General features: G+C 40.0%; 1 protein-coding gene across 2 annotated transcripts in view; it reads right to left on the bottom strand.

Annotated features, from left to right (window-relative positions):
- Positions 1-14,991, bottom strand: part of dph6 (diphthamine biosynthesis 6) — a 79,703-nt gene that overhangs the window by 22,796 nt on the left and 41,916 nt on the right. For both annotated transcript variants that reach the window (XM_026934081.3, XM_026934080.3), the window contains exons 6-12: positions 12,813-12,874; positions 12,452-12,546; positions 12,281-12,374; positions 9,314-9,437; positions 7,656-7,781; positions 6,054-6,183; positions 5,713-5,890 (exon numbers count right to left, since the gene is read on the bottom strand). In XM_026934081.3, coding sequence (XP_026789882.2) covers positions 5,713-5,890; positions 6,054-6,183; positions 7,656-7,781; positions 9,314-9,437; positions 12,281-12,374; positions 12,452-12,546; positions 12,813-12,874 — 809 coding nt within the window. The remainder of the gene's footprint in view (positions 1-5,712; positions 5,891-6,053; positions 6,184-7,655; positions 7,782-9,313; positions 9,438-12,280; positions 12,375-12,451; positions 12,547-12,812; positions 12,875-14,991) is intronic.

Raw genomic sequence — 14,991 nt, 5'->3', positions numbered from 1 at the left:
CCAGACAAATACAGCTTGTCCATTCTGTGTTCCCTCCAAAGCCACACCCAGAAAGCACATGACCAGGCTAGAATGCCTGAAAGCAAGAGAAAAAGGTTTCTGGATTGACAGGGAACATGATTGACACCTAAGGAGAGCACCTCCATGATTGATTGGATGTTGTTGGTCCTGAGGCGTTGAACAGACCGAAGATTTATCTCTGAGCAGAAACTTTACTGAAGCTGTTGGAATGCAAGGAAAAACTTTGCGCAATAATGCAAACAGTGTTCTGACTTCACTGATCTCAACTTTAATCTGCTCACAATTAAAAAAAAGAAAAGAAAAGAAACTGCATAAGTGCACTCAGATCTGTGTATGTTGCATTCATTCTTTTTTTTTTTCATAAAAAAAAAAACAATAAAACAATAAATAACACTAAAAGCTCTTATATTGTTCTGTTTTCATCATGTCAGATTCATTTTGGGGCTAAAATGATCAAACTTTAAGAATTATTTAATCACCCAAAATTTATTTCTGCATGTTTATCCAATTTTTATATATTTTATGAAAACAGAATAGGCTTCCAGAGTATCTTAACCAGAGACTAGCTTGTAGACGAGCCCACTTATACTTTCAGATCAACAAAAATAAAATAAAAGATGTTATTTTCCTTCCTTCCTTCTTTTCCCATTTTCATTTTGAAATGGAAAAATAAACAAACCCAATGTACGCAAACCCACAAACCATGCAGAATTAAACCCAGAGGACTAAGTCTGCTCACTTGATCACAGTGCAGGGAGAAACAGAGGGGTAATCAGACATCCTCGCTGGGATGTGTGGATGAAGACAAGAGTAGCTTCAGTGCTGTTGTAGAGCATATAGAGATCTCTGTGTGAGTGGATCAGACCCTCAGCCTGGCTCAGGTGAGTCAGCGTGCTCGATCCCGGTGGTCAAGTTAATGGAGTCCGGATCCTGGCCCAGGGGCAGGAAGGGGCGGTGATGGGGGTGTATTTCCATTCCTTAGGCTACAGTCCCGCTGCATTCCACTCAGTTACAACCTCTTAAAGTGTCAGTGAGCATGAATGACGAGCTCAGCTGTATTTTGGGGTGAAAGGTGACTAAGGAATATGAACATGATGCTTTTAGAAAATGTTCCCCATACAGGTGATGAGTGAGGGGACGTTTCTGACTGACGGCGGTCCTCGACTGTCAAAACACACACCTCTCCCACTCAATCTAAACTAACAGCGTGGAAAGAGAATGGCTACTACTAACCACTGATGAAATACATGCATAGAGGTGAGACAAGAGTAGCTGTAGCTTTTGTATACACTGTAGTAAATCTGTTAAAAAAAAAAAAAAAAAAAAAAAAAAAGCTCATATTTCTTCAACCCAACAACACCACAACTGTTTCCCCCTCCTCCTTTTGCAGTGATGGTTTGTTCTTTTATCCAAGCTGATAGCATCCTTGCATTGTTTCGTCTTGATCGCTGAAGAGCCATCCTACTGTTCTAGCCTCCAGCAGTTCATATTATTGGTGCATTATTTCACGCATGCCTGCCTCTTTTATCAACTGCTTCTGAAGTAATGTTAATAGACTAGAAAATTGAGACATTTATGAAGTATAGGCCGTGTTTATGAAAAAATCCATAAAATCTGACAGGGATGAGGTGAGATAAAAGCACTGTTTTAATAGATTATGTCTACGGGAGATTGTCAGGGGCTGATGAGCACCTCCTCTGGGATTGCTCGCTTTTATGGGATTAATTTTGTTGTATTAAAAATGAAGGTAAATGTCTTAATTAATCTGTACACACCACATTTCTATGTTAGAACCCTCTGGACCTGGTGAGGCTTTAGATGTCTTGTTGTTTGGCAAATTTCTTTGAGGATACAAATGTGCTTCAAGTATGTTTGGAAGGGACAAACTGGAGTATTCCCACTGAAGATTACCCGAACCCTTAGATAAGATCTCTGCACTCCTAGTCTCTCGGGTTTTCACATTGCCATTACGCAGTGTGATTGTACACAAGCGCTTAGCCCAGCTTTGTTCACCCATCTCTGTAAATGGAAATGTGTTTCATCACCCCTATCTAGTTTATTCATTTCTACCATATACAGATTTTTGAGATGTCGTACTTTTCAAGGCTGCTGAACATGACCCCTGAACTTACTAACAAGCAGGTCAGACAGCCCACCTCATTGTTTTAATATGCTTAACCCCCATAAGGAGATTATTCAAATTGTATCACCGCAGAGGCCACTTCCTCCCTTTGACAATAATTGTGGACGTCAGATCCACTGGTCCCAACTGTGCAGCGGTCCACTTTGACACTTTCAAAAAATCCAATGCAAATCCAATTGTTGGTCCACATGAGGTTTGTGTAGAATAAGCTGTCACTCCTAATGGAGAAGGAGAGCGCACGTATTCCCCAAACAGGGACTAGCGCAGCTACATCTCCTCCTAGCCTTTAAATTGGATTAGTAAATAGAATTTCAAGGGTCCAGTCCCTTGGTATGGCATTCATCATGATTTTCACTCTGCTACGTTTCAGCAGCTGCACCTCCAGCACAAACCTGCTTTTGTTTGTTCCTAAATTGACAGGATGCTGAAGAAATCTGAGTTCATAGATTGAGTTCATGATGAGGTTCTAGCCAACAACGAGCAATAGATTTTAAAGGTGTGCCTCGGTGGGCAATTTGGGACTCATGCTGTTAACTAAGACTTTGGTTAATGAAGGGTCAACTCGAACCATCTGCCAACATGCAAGCTTAATCGTGTGTTATGAGGGAAAATTGATTTTTTTTTCTTTTTACACAGAAAAAAGCTGCCAGTGCACTGTTGATCAAGCTGCCCAACAATATTATCACTAATGGATTCATTCATGTAATACCCTGATGATATGTGAAATTTTTAGCAGTATCATCTCATATATACACGTATTAAATGAACCATGTTACTAACGCCTTACAGATCAGTGAAATTAGTCAAGAATTTTCAATTGACTCATCAATAAAACATGCACATCAGCTCTAAAATAAACCAAATTATGAACATTAAGAACAAACTAGCTGGAAGCACTGACCTCTGAGTTATATCTCAAAGCAGAACAATGATGATAATAAAATTGTGTTATGCACTCAAAATCTCTCATTAACATTATCATCATCATTATTATGCAAAACGTCACCTGAAACGAGAACCTAATCAACAGTATAACTGATAACAAAAAGCATAAACAAACAGCAGATTCTTTTTTTTTCCCGTCTCAGAGTTGTCACCTAAATGATCGCAAAACATATTGAGAGCCTAGAGCAATACAAAATAACAATATAAAGGTTAACTGATTCCGTAAATCAAAGCTGATAAGAATCTGTCACATGGAAAAACATGACTGTACTCCTAGCAATCAGAATAAAGGTGCAGCACAAATGATATCTGTGGCATAACACATATCAAACTCCCTTTCTTATGAAAGCTGTGTGCCATTACATCTACAGCATGAGGCTTAGCATTCAGAGGAATACTACTCCTAACTAAAAATCATCTCCACAACAGAGGACAGTGCCATGGACATTCATATTAAAGCCAATTAGTGGAAACTCTTAACATCCTTTTAAAATGATGCAATTAAACATGGAAAAAGTCTTTCTTTGGCCTATGAAATATCTTAACATGACAGAACAATGGAGAAAATATGACATTTTCAGGGAAATAATTGCAATGCCGAAAAGCACTCAGGCTAAGCTAAGCTATTCTCCTCTCCTTTAAATGGGATTTAACAATTAATCACTAATTATTTCAGGGCAGAGGAGGAGGGCTGCGAGTGCAATTCCCTCAGCGACTCTGCAGCATAAAAGCTGTCTGTAAAAAAACGTGCTTGCACCATCAGCACCAAAACACTCTTTCTCATTAAGACTGCGACGTGGGGGGCATCGCATCTGCATGGGCACAGCAAGGGGGTAATTGTATCAATATGGGAAACTGTCTACTGCATTAGGACATTGTTAATATAGTTTTCCAATTTAGCAAATGTAACACGGAGCATCGGATGTTACCCGCGACGGGGTGCAGAATGCACATTTACCCATGATTGAGCTGTTGAATTGCTCGATTATGCTAGCTGTCTGTGATCACAACAGAAACGAACAGATGAGAAAGATAAGACACATTTTAGAGTTTTACATTACAACGCTCAAGGTGTGTATATGTATTTTGTAAAGATTTACAGTAACAAAGCCCAAACCCACTGATAACATCACTGTCCTTCTTGTGTGGCTTTATTATGGGCCAACACTGACCGTGTCATTAGTGTGTGTGAGAAACCGGATCTGGTTGTGGGGAAGAAAGTGGAGCACATGTTCTCACTCATGGGAGAATGTTGAGGAGAGATGAAGGCTGCAGTGATGAGATGGACACTTGTGTTGTTGACAGTAACTTGACAAGTTTAATCCCATTCCCTGAATGGGTAAACAGCAGTGCCAGCCATGCGTGCAACCACATTACACTTCCTGCATCTGCCTTTGGAGTTCCATTAACTATTTGGTTTTGTAGCAAGGGCAAGGTCAAATAAAGCCTAACACACAATATGGCAAAGCTCATATTAGACAACAAATGTAGCGCACACACACACAGGAAAACAAACACAAACAGTTCAGAAGTCGGGACATGTATGTTTCCAAAGTTCTTACATTTTACAATATAATATACAACTGTATCTGTTACTGCTTCAAATATCCATATCTGTATTCGGGTTTGAGCCAGAAGTGGGCGTGGCCTAAATATTTCCAGGGCTGGTTGAAAAACAAGTCATTTTCCATTCGCAAAGTATATAACAACAAATTAATTACAGTGCTCATATCCTTTCCCCCCATTTTGGTCACCTGCCAATTCCCACCCACTAGCCAGCACTCCCCATCACACAACAGCTACCAACTGGGGTAGTTCCACATACATGAGCTCACAGACACCCACGATCGGCTCGTATCGCTGTGATTGACCAGGGAGAGAGTAACGCTATCCCTCCCACCCAGCGAGCGTAGCCAGTGTTGCTGCCTAGACTCCTGGCCACAGATGGCTGGCATCAGGAAACGAACTCACAATCTCACGCTTTTCTGTTGTGCCACTTGATGACTGACTCGAAATATTGATATGATTTTCTTGTCAGATGTTTAATTTAATACCAATGAATGAAGAAAAATTTTTAAATGAATGTACAAGTTAACATTTTTTAAATAAATAAATAATGTTTTGGAGACCAGAGGGGTGGACAGCACAGAGATCGCTCGGAACGATGGCACCATTCAGGGCAAACTAAGACTTAAAGCAGCAGAGCAGATCAAAGTTTCCTGCAACAGACATGCCATTGCACTCAATCTACAGCTAGCAGACATGTGGACAACATAGCGCAGAGAAGATAAAGGCTAGGGGAAATCTGCCGCTCAAGCTTGGGTCTGGAGCACCAGCATACCAATCAATCAGAGGACAAATTCAAAAGAAAAAAAATAGTGTGCATCCTATTCGTATCTGTATTTGTATTTGTTAAGAACACATTATCTGTATATAAATAATGTATTCATTATTCACGTGGTTACCTCCCTATCATGAGTGAATCATTATAACAATATATAACTGTGTCTACAGCAAAGTCTGACAGTGATCTTCCTCGTTCCTCACTGAGTCTGTGTAGATCATGAGGAGATTAATGAACATGCAGATAGCGGGGGTCTTACCTGCACAGCCTGGCTGTAGGGCCCGATGTTAGCTGGCGCCCAGTGAGATACACTCTGCACGTGCAGCGTGTCTCTGTTTCTCTGAAAGCAGCCTTCTTCATGAGCCACAGACCAGTCATGAAGCAGCACATCCATCTGCAAGAGCTGACCCACAGGCAGCCGAGTCTGCACACACACCCTGCAGAAGGGGGAAGAACTAGGATTAATAGATAGATAGGTTGGGTGGATGGACAGATAAGACACTCTATTGATTGAGAAGTCAAATAGTCTTGTTATAGAATGCAAAATGTGGACACCAGCAGACACTAATAAAGTGTAAACTCAAGTGAAATCAGCTTTACCTGGCTGGAGGACAGTGGCTGAAGAAAATGCGGTACACTGCGTTCACTTTCCCAAAGTCCTCCATGTCTCTCACATACAAGTGAACCAGCACAATGTGCTTCAACTGCCAGCCCTTCTCCTGTAATTCACCTACCAACAAACACATGTCCGATTAACTCATCTTCATCATTCATTCATTCGCCTTCAGCAATTGCTTTATCCTGCTCAGGGTTGCGCTGGATTCGGAACATTCGGGAACTCTCGGGGACACTGGGCGCATGGCTGGGATACACTCTGGACTGGGTGCCAGTCCATCACAGGGCCCCATGCACATCTGCATCCACACACTAATTCACACCTGGGGCAATTTAGAGTTGCCAATCTACCTACCAGCATGTTTTTGGAGAGGTGGGAGATACCGGAGAAGCCGGAGGAATCCCACACAAACACGACGAGAACATGTGAAACTCCAGGCAGACAGTAACCTGAGCTCAGAATAGAACCGGGGACTATGGAGCTGTGAGGCGGCTGTGCCACCATGCCGCCATCATAAATCCTTACAGAAAAATATTAGATTTGTGTTATAAATAATAATCACCACACGTCTAAAATCTGATTTGGTTCATATAAAACATAGGATGTGAGACGAAAAAAATATTGAGATCTAAAATATTGATTTTTGTTGCACAATAGTAAGGCGAGGAAGGCTGTAACTGGGTCTTGAGGCAAGGCCTAGATCCCTGTAATAATTTCATAGAGCATCCAGTTTGTTTTCCCTTTGCAGCCACTCTCTGTACTTCACAGAGTGAGCTCACACAAAGACAGTCATTAAATATTAACCTGTTTAATATTGTCTCAATACTGTGAAGGCTGTTTGGAATGTACGACGATAAACATTAAATATGCTTTTCATGTTATGCCTCTCTTAGGGAAAAATGTTTTCTTTTTTTTTATATGAAAGCCTGCACTTTAAAAGTTCTGCAGGCAAAAAAAAAAAACCCAAGCACTCTTTGCCCGTGTGTGTGAGCATGTGTGTGTGTTGAAGCGGTGGTTTCATTCTTCCAGTTTAATTTGAAGTGTCTGTCCTCGTTTGGCGAACTCGCGATCCTTGCACAGTGATGGACAGGGGCCCTGACACACGCTGCGCTCACACCCTCGCTTAAAAGGCATGAGTGAATAAAAAGCAGCCACTTATGGCCAGACGCACCTCTTAAAAGTGCATTTTGCTAACACAACAAGGGGAAAAATGTATGAAAGTGACTTTGGAACAAAGGACTATTTGCTGTCTGCACTGAGAAATTGTTTCTAGTTGGGTTGAGCTTTAAAAAAAAAAAAAAAAAAAAGCTTAAAAACTCCAGCATCATGCCCAGAAGCAGCAACGACGCTGTGTCTTTTTGCCTTCATTTATTCTCCACTTCACCTCTGCTAAGACAAATCCCAACCCCTCTCCTCCTGATGCTACTCTAACTGTGCCAGTCCGGATTTACTGAGAAAGGAGTGTGCTTACTTGGGCCTTGTTGATGCTAAAACAGAGAGTGATTGTAAGCTGAATTTTGAAAACTCGCACTAGGCAATCCGTCATGATTTTCAGATCTGTGAGCTGGGGCTCTGTAGTTAGTTACCTTGCAGCACAGTGAAGGCATGCTGTGTCTGGCTCTGGATATCTGTGTGCTCAGAGGAATGGCCGCTGATTCCAGTGATCCACTGATAACCCGCAGAACTTTTGGCTGAGCTCATTGACTGGCACTCTTAAAAAACAAAAAAAAAAAAAAAAAAAAAACCCACAGGGTTAGAGGTTAACCAATTCTCACAGAAATATGTACATTCCTCCTTAATCTAAACAATATAAAAGTAAACAAAAATTAAGACAATGTTCTACACTGTATGCACAGTGTAAGGTTGAATATTTCATTATCAGTGACATTCATGTGCCAGACCCATATTTCTTCAACCAAACCTCTATCTACTGCATCAGTAGTGTCTAAGAGTTTACCAGGAACGATAATTTCAATTTACACCACCGCACTGTTGAATTCTCTAATCTCACTGGTCAGAAGGTGTTGATTATTTTTCTGTAACAGCAACTCTGACAGTAGTGCCTGCTGTAACGCAACTCTCAGATTTATATTAATGTGCTCATTCTAACAAATTAATGTTTCTGCAGTAACAACGCATTCCCAGGAACTTGTATGGTGGACGCTCTATATAATATAAGACTAATACTTATAATATACAACAAAGAATAAAAAAACATATAATCATTGATATGGTTAAATAAGGAGACATTTATTTAGCATATATGGAAGGAGTCTCCAGTGACAGTGCTTTATAAAGGTCTGTATGTTTTCCATCACGTGAGAGTCTTCGCACTTTCCGGTTTCTCTGTACGATGACAGGATGTTATTATTTATTAAGGTTGTTATTAACACCACATTGTAGATAATTTTCCTATAACATCAGTTTGTCAATGATTACAACTTTTCATTTTAATCCTCACGTATGTCCCAGTACTAAGAACAACAAATGGAAAACGTATACCTACAGCCTTAGGGCAGTTTTTAAACTCCAATAAACATTTAAAATATTTGACTATATAATACTTTTTTCTTTAAAACGCATTTTCTTTAAAACTACAACTGTTAACTTCAGTAATAAGAGTCTTAGGATGAAACAGACATCAAAGAATATTCCTGCAGATCCAATTATTAACATTTTCTCTGAAGTTTTGTGGCATCCATGTGGAATTGGCAGAAACTGAGGCACTTCCGTGTTTACTAATGAGACTTTCATTATAAGTGAGTTTTAAGTTTTTCGTCCTTTTCTCAGTAGAGGAAAACATGCTGAAATTTGTGTCCATGGTAACTGTCCATATAATACTGATCGCGCAGCTAGAGATAAGGTTGAAAAACACATTGAATTGAACAGATGAACTGAAAAAAACTCAATTCAAGACATCATCCTCTACAAGAACCTGCAGCAAAATCCACAACCACAAAATGAAGCAATCAAAACATTCCACTTACAGATTTAACCTATGATTAGTTTGATTAAAATTAGCGACTGTATTATTCACAGACCAGTTTAACAACAAGAAAATATGACAATCACTGCATATTTATGTGCAGTAAAGATAATCATAAAACACTTGTTATATGTAAAAGCAAAGAAATAACATTAATCTAACATGATGCACATAAACCTAGAACCCAACCCATGTCTGTACCCTGAAGCACATGACACACACAACATGCACACATCTCAGAATGACAGCTAAGGTCACCATTTGATGCAAATTCTTCCTGTACGTCTTGGGCTTTATCAGCATAGACCGTCTCCTCAGTCATCATGTCAATGGCACTCTGGCAAGGACAGCTAGTGAGGGGCAGCACGCTCTCTGTGGAGCCCTGCAACAGAGTCCAAATAGGAATAAATCAGGCAGAAAGCAGGCAAACACAGCTAACCTCGATGCCTATGTAATTACTTTTTCAATAACCCTGCATGTGCGCTGTGTGTGTCACTCTTTTTTTGACATGCCTAGACACAAATAACCGGAAGGTGAATGAACATGAAACCCAAATATGAAAAACATGCTTAAATAATGAGCTTATTCATGAGTAATAGGTGACAGCTTGCTCTTTTGATGCCTTAAATGCACTTCAGGTGTCACTCAAAAGCTTTGACTTGTGCTTGAGTTTTTTTCAGAAAAAAATCCACTTACTTTTAGACATCAGCATTCTTTTCTTTTAGACTGCAAACAAGAGGAGAAAACATTCGACCCTCCCTTCATGTAATACCTGACGAAAGAATACTAAATGCAGAGCAATAAATATTTCATATCTCTGTAATCCCCTGCTGTCACCTGCAGTTGGCCATATGATAATCGAATTAATTGTACTCCAGCCTCTCTGAGCTGCACAGAGAAGAGCTAGACTAGCATTAACCGAGGGCACGCGCTGCCTCCCCACCCCCCAGCGTCCTTCCTCCCTTCTCCTCCTCCTCCTAGGCCGCTGTTCTTTCCTCCAGAGCGTGGTGTCAGTGTGAATCTGTCAGGCTGATGCAGAGTGTTTCCGACTCCTCTGGACCCGGCCTGCAATCTCCCAGCTCTACGCTGCAGGAGCCACCCTTGCAGGCGAGCTTTTTTTTTTTTTTTTTTTTAATCTGAAACTAGCCTCCAACATTTCCCTTCTCCATCCAAAAACACACAAACTGCTTGCTCTATGAAAAGCCAGAGGGTTGGCGTTTTGTTACACTGTGACCTAATACACACACTCGCTCTCTCCAATTATAATCCCAGTCATACACACTTGAACAAACACCACTCATATATTTTGAAATTCCAAAAAGAAAAAAAAAAAAACACTAAAGCCCCAGACAGTGTTATTCCATAATGTTATTTTGAGACAATCGATCTCACCATGGAGTATCACTGCTAATCAGGTCAGCTCCGTATGGAGGGCTTTATGGAGTGTGGAACACTGCTAAACTCACTTGTTTACACCACCTATAAGGATACTACACTCCCCAGTGCGGGACATGAGACAGGATGGCAAAAGCAGGCACAAGCCTGGATTTAGTTTTGGATAATCCTTAGTGCTTTTGTTTGCTGGAAAGCTTTATAACCCATAAAGTGTTATCTGTTACAGCCTGAGCATCATGTAAAGAATAAAACACAATGTGGTGCACTGTTATAGCAAAATAATCAGTTATGGGGTGGTGTGATGTGATGCTGCTACCACCCCACACTTGATTATTTTCCTCAAAATAGTTTTTAGAATCTTTATTTGTGAAAGAACAGCACATCATACATTTTATCCAAATGTTGTGGGATTTTAAGAAAAATTTTAAGGAAAATTATTACAATATTTCAGGTCACTTTTAAGGGAATGTATCTTGCCTTCTTTGAGTGCATACATACAATTTAATTTTCAATATACTATTTAATATTCCTGTTTCTTGTGTGTGGGACATGGCAAACATTCTAGTAAGAATGCTAAATAGATGTGGATTCGCATATGGATAAAGAAATGTGCATTCATTTCCAGCAAACTGTGGCCAGAATAAATTTTCTGTGTTCTCTCTGTTTCTGTCCTGGCTTCATGTAGCCACTGAGCTTTCACAGGCCCATGTCGGTGTCTTCATCTGAGCAGACGTGTGTGTTGCACCAGGTCTAATTTTAGGCTGGAGTGAATATTGCATATGTCAAAGTAGGCAGTTTCAGAGACATGGAAGAGAAGGCATGAAAGGAAAAAAAAAAAAAAAAAAAAAAAAAAAAAACGTGTGTGCCTCTGGAGTTAGTTCTCATTAGTGCCTCAAAGTGCTTCCCTCTTTTCTACGTGGAGGGCTTTGAACAACTTCTCACACATGGAGAAAAGTGCCAGTTCTGGATTTTTAACAGTTTGCTGCATGTTTAAAAGTAAGGACAATATGCAAATACTGTAATGCTTAACACACCTTCAAAAATAAAAATATTTAGATTTTACTAAAATGAAAACGTTATTTTCATCCCCTATCAAACATACTGTATATGTTTCGTTAACTGAGATTTGATAACTGTTTAAACCATTCATCTGGAAAGGCTGCAACTGAACATCCGATAAAATTGAGCACAACATTCAAATTAATCGCTGTATTAATCTAACCTCTTAGACTGGAAAACATTAAATTACACAGTATTAAGCAGAGGTTCTCAAACATTTTGAAGCCAGGGACCCCTGTAACTGTAAAATAAATTCCAAGGACGCCTCTATACAGATGCTCAAATCTAACTATTCAAACATTGGGCACATTATTTAAATGTGTACAATAACATTTGGGGTATTTATTGGAGCCAAAATATTTATTCCAAAATATTAAGGTAGTCCTTGCTGAAGAACCAAAAATCCAAGTTGAATCCAACTCCTCCTATAAGCCAAACACTAACTCTAACCCATGAGAAGCTCTACAACACTTAAAAACATCCAGCCTGAAACACACCTCCTGGATTTCGATTCGACTCTGCCTTGGTAGGAGGAGCTGGATCAGGTCTGACTCCACCCTACAGACTCTTGGTTCTGCAGCAAACAGAACACATTAGGTTCAATTTCAAGGTTTGGATTAAACCCATTTAATTCAAGTGTCCAATCAAATATGCTAAAGACTATAAAAACCCAATCATATATAATAATGGTGAGCTGTGATTTCCACCACTGTAAGAAAATCTGCTTCTTGGACCCCACTTTGAGAACCACTAGTGTAAGGCATCACTCACCGTAGTTTTGTCTTCTGTGTGCATCTGTGTAAAGCGCAGGTATGCGACTGGGGCAAAGGCATCGTCTGAGTGGATAATCGTCTCCATTGCATCACTGCAACAACATGCACATTAGCACAAAGCTGAATACACATTTTTTTTGTAATCTAAAGGGCTGTGTGTGTAACTCACATGACTATCCTTTTCTTGAAGAGAGGGCAGTCAGTGGTGAAGGTCTCATACTCGCCGCCTTCACCACAGATATGCACTCCGTACTTCTTTGAAAGCTGTTAAAAATACAGTGTATGTAATACCACGTTATTTCAAGACATCAAAGTCACAAAACAACTAGGATTAGAAATACTGATAAAATTCAATTACGCTCTATTATTGTACACCACGTTGCTAAAGAACGGGACGTGAGAGTGACCAGTGCATACCATTCTGTGTACAATAAAGGGATTATAAACATCGTTTGGGGACGGTTATGTAAATATCTGTGCATGACTGTGTGTGTGTGTGTGTGTGTGTGTGAGTGTACACAGGCACTGACCTGATGCAGATAGGGCTCCATCTCAGCCAGAGTCTTTCCTAAATGTGCTCCAGGATTCAGACCTGCCAATAAACAGATCATAGACAAAGCACAGTGATTGAAAATGACAGCAAGAAAACGCTTGTGTTGACTCTGTCTGTCTCTCACTCTCCCAGCCTCTCTCTACAACACTCTCTCATACACAAAACACACACACAAATGCATGCACACACTACTTGGCTCCAGCTACTATTTATTTGACTTTGCAAATTGTGTACACAGATCTCTCTGGGTAAGGTTAACGGCTTTCAATCTCGCTGAGAAGTGGAGCGCCGCCTGGTTCCTCTGTGAGTGTAATCGGGGAGAGATCCTGTTTATTTGTATTTCCCCCCCTTAAACATTGCACAGGCAAATGAGTCAGGGATCACACATGTGCTCAATAAACAGCAGAATAGCTGAGAGAGAATGTTCAGTGCATCGATAGGCTTAAATACTTCTGAAATGAAATCATGAATGTTCTACGGTCCTCTATTGTACAGTTTAACCAACAGCTTTTCATCTGAGATGCTCATAAACTCTGAGTGTTGACCTCATGCTGTAGTGTTAAATTAGAACCACTGACTATCTGTTCTTTAACCGAGATGCTCTGTCCAGCTCATGTGTTCAGCGTGCAACCATCCTGCCTGGTTCTCATCTCCCTTTTGTTGTAAACAAGTCCTCCGGACTGATAAACAAACACATATGCTCTTCACGCCAATACCTACTGCCCAGGAAACCACAGCCCAACTAAAGCACTGCCGTCAAAGCACAAACAGCTATGTAAAACATCTACACACACACTCAGTACAATGCCATGTCCTTACTAGTAAATGTTTTTGTAGGCCACATCAAACTAAAAATTCCCATCACATTTACAAAAGTTATACTATAAATATATAGACATTTATAAAGTGTAAATGTCTCTCGATGCTGGACTTACATTAGAGTAAACTGAAGTGCAGAGAGGAAGATGATGACGTTTCCTTGCTGTGAGGTCAGACCGCAGGCACTGGGGGAAATACTTGCATTAAGCGTGGTATTTCCAAAGTTGAAACTTCTAACATTCTTAAATGCTGCAGAGCTGCGGGAAAACAGCAGAGCGCCAACAGGGGAAAAGGAGTAGGGTCCTCTAACGTACCCCTGAGGCACTCCGCTCGTAATTAGTATGAGAATATCTAATCTCCACTTCCTCTCTCATCTTAACCCCGCACAAAGGTAATAAGAGGAGCACCATTAAAATTCAATAACCTTTTTAATTAGACATGCCCTTTTAACAAGTTTTGATGATTGGCTTCATTTTGCTACGCGGGGTGGCTTTTTTAATATGTTCATTAAGATCGTTCCCTTAAATAAAACATGATGCGAGATTCAATGATATTCACTGCTACTAATGTGATTTAAAAGGCACTTAAATACAGGGTGAAGTAATTGACAGTAATGTACTTGAACAGATAACACAACCACCATGATTTTCCCAAGAGGGTTCCAATTCCCAATGTCCTCACCCAGTGGTCTCAAATTTTTTCATAGATTTTTCATTTTATTTATCCTTTCTTTCCTGATTAGCAAAGTGATGACATGGCTCAAAAACAAAACGTTTAAAGAAAAACTGACAACAAATTACAGGTCTCCCTGTGTCAAATTCAAATCAACCATAACTCATCTGTCCATGACGCTAGTCATAACTGGCATCGTGAACTGCCAGTCTGAAACAAAACATAACCAGTTCAAATTGTCTTAATGATTACTGGTTAAATATTAAAAGGTAGCTGTTGTCATCATTCAGTCATGTTATAAAATCCAAGACCTTTATAAATTGGGCATTTAGAAATTTTACTTGAGTACTCTTGTCGTACTGTTACGAGGTGATCAGCTAGTTGGTTCTTATGCAGTAGTTCTCTGAACACTCTCGCTGAGATCTCAAGGTTGGCAAGAACTGATCATCACATAACAAAAAGTGAAGAAAAAAAAAAAAAAAAGAAAAAGAAAAATTCTGAACAATTTCTGTACAATTACGTTAAAGTTCAGTGAACACACCATAACTGCCAATCAGACAAAGTCAGGCTAATGTGCTCGGTCATCTACTGTATACATCTCCATTCTCCTGATTCTTTCATGTGAGGTTCACACTGCTTTGCTCTTTCTCCTCTGTACCTGTTAT

The sequence above is a fragment of the Pangasianodon hypophthalmus genome, chromosome 10 (genome assembly GCF_027358585.1).
Source record: "Pangasianodon hypophthalmus isolate fPanHyp1 chromosome 10, fPanHyp1.pri, whole genome shotgun sequence".
Lineage (NCBI taxonomy): Eukaryota > Metazoa > Chordata > Actinopteri > Siluriformes > Pangasiidae > Pangasianodon > Pangasianodon hypophthalmus.
The sequence above is the reverse complement of the archived record's forward strand: the minus strand, read 5'-3'. Positions and strand labels throughout refer to the sequence as shown.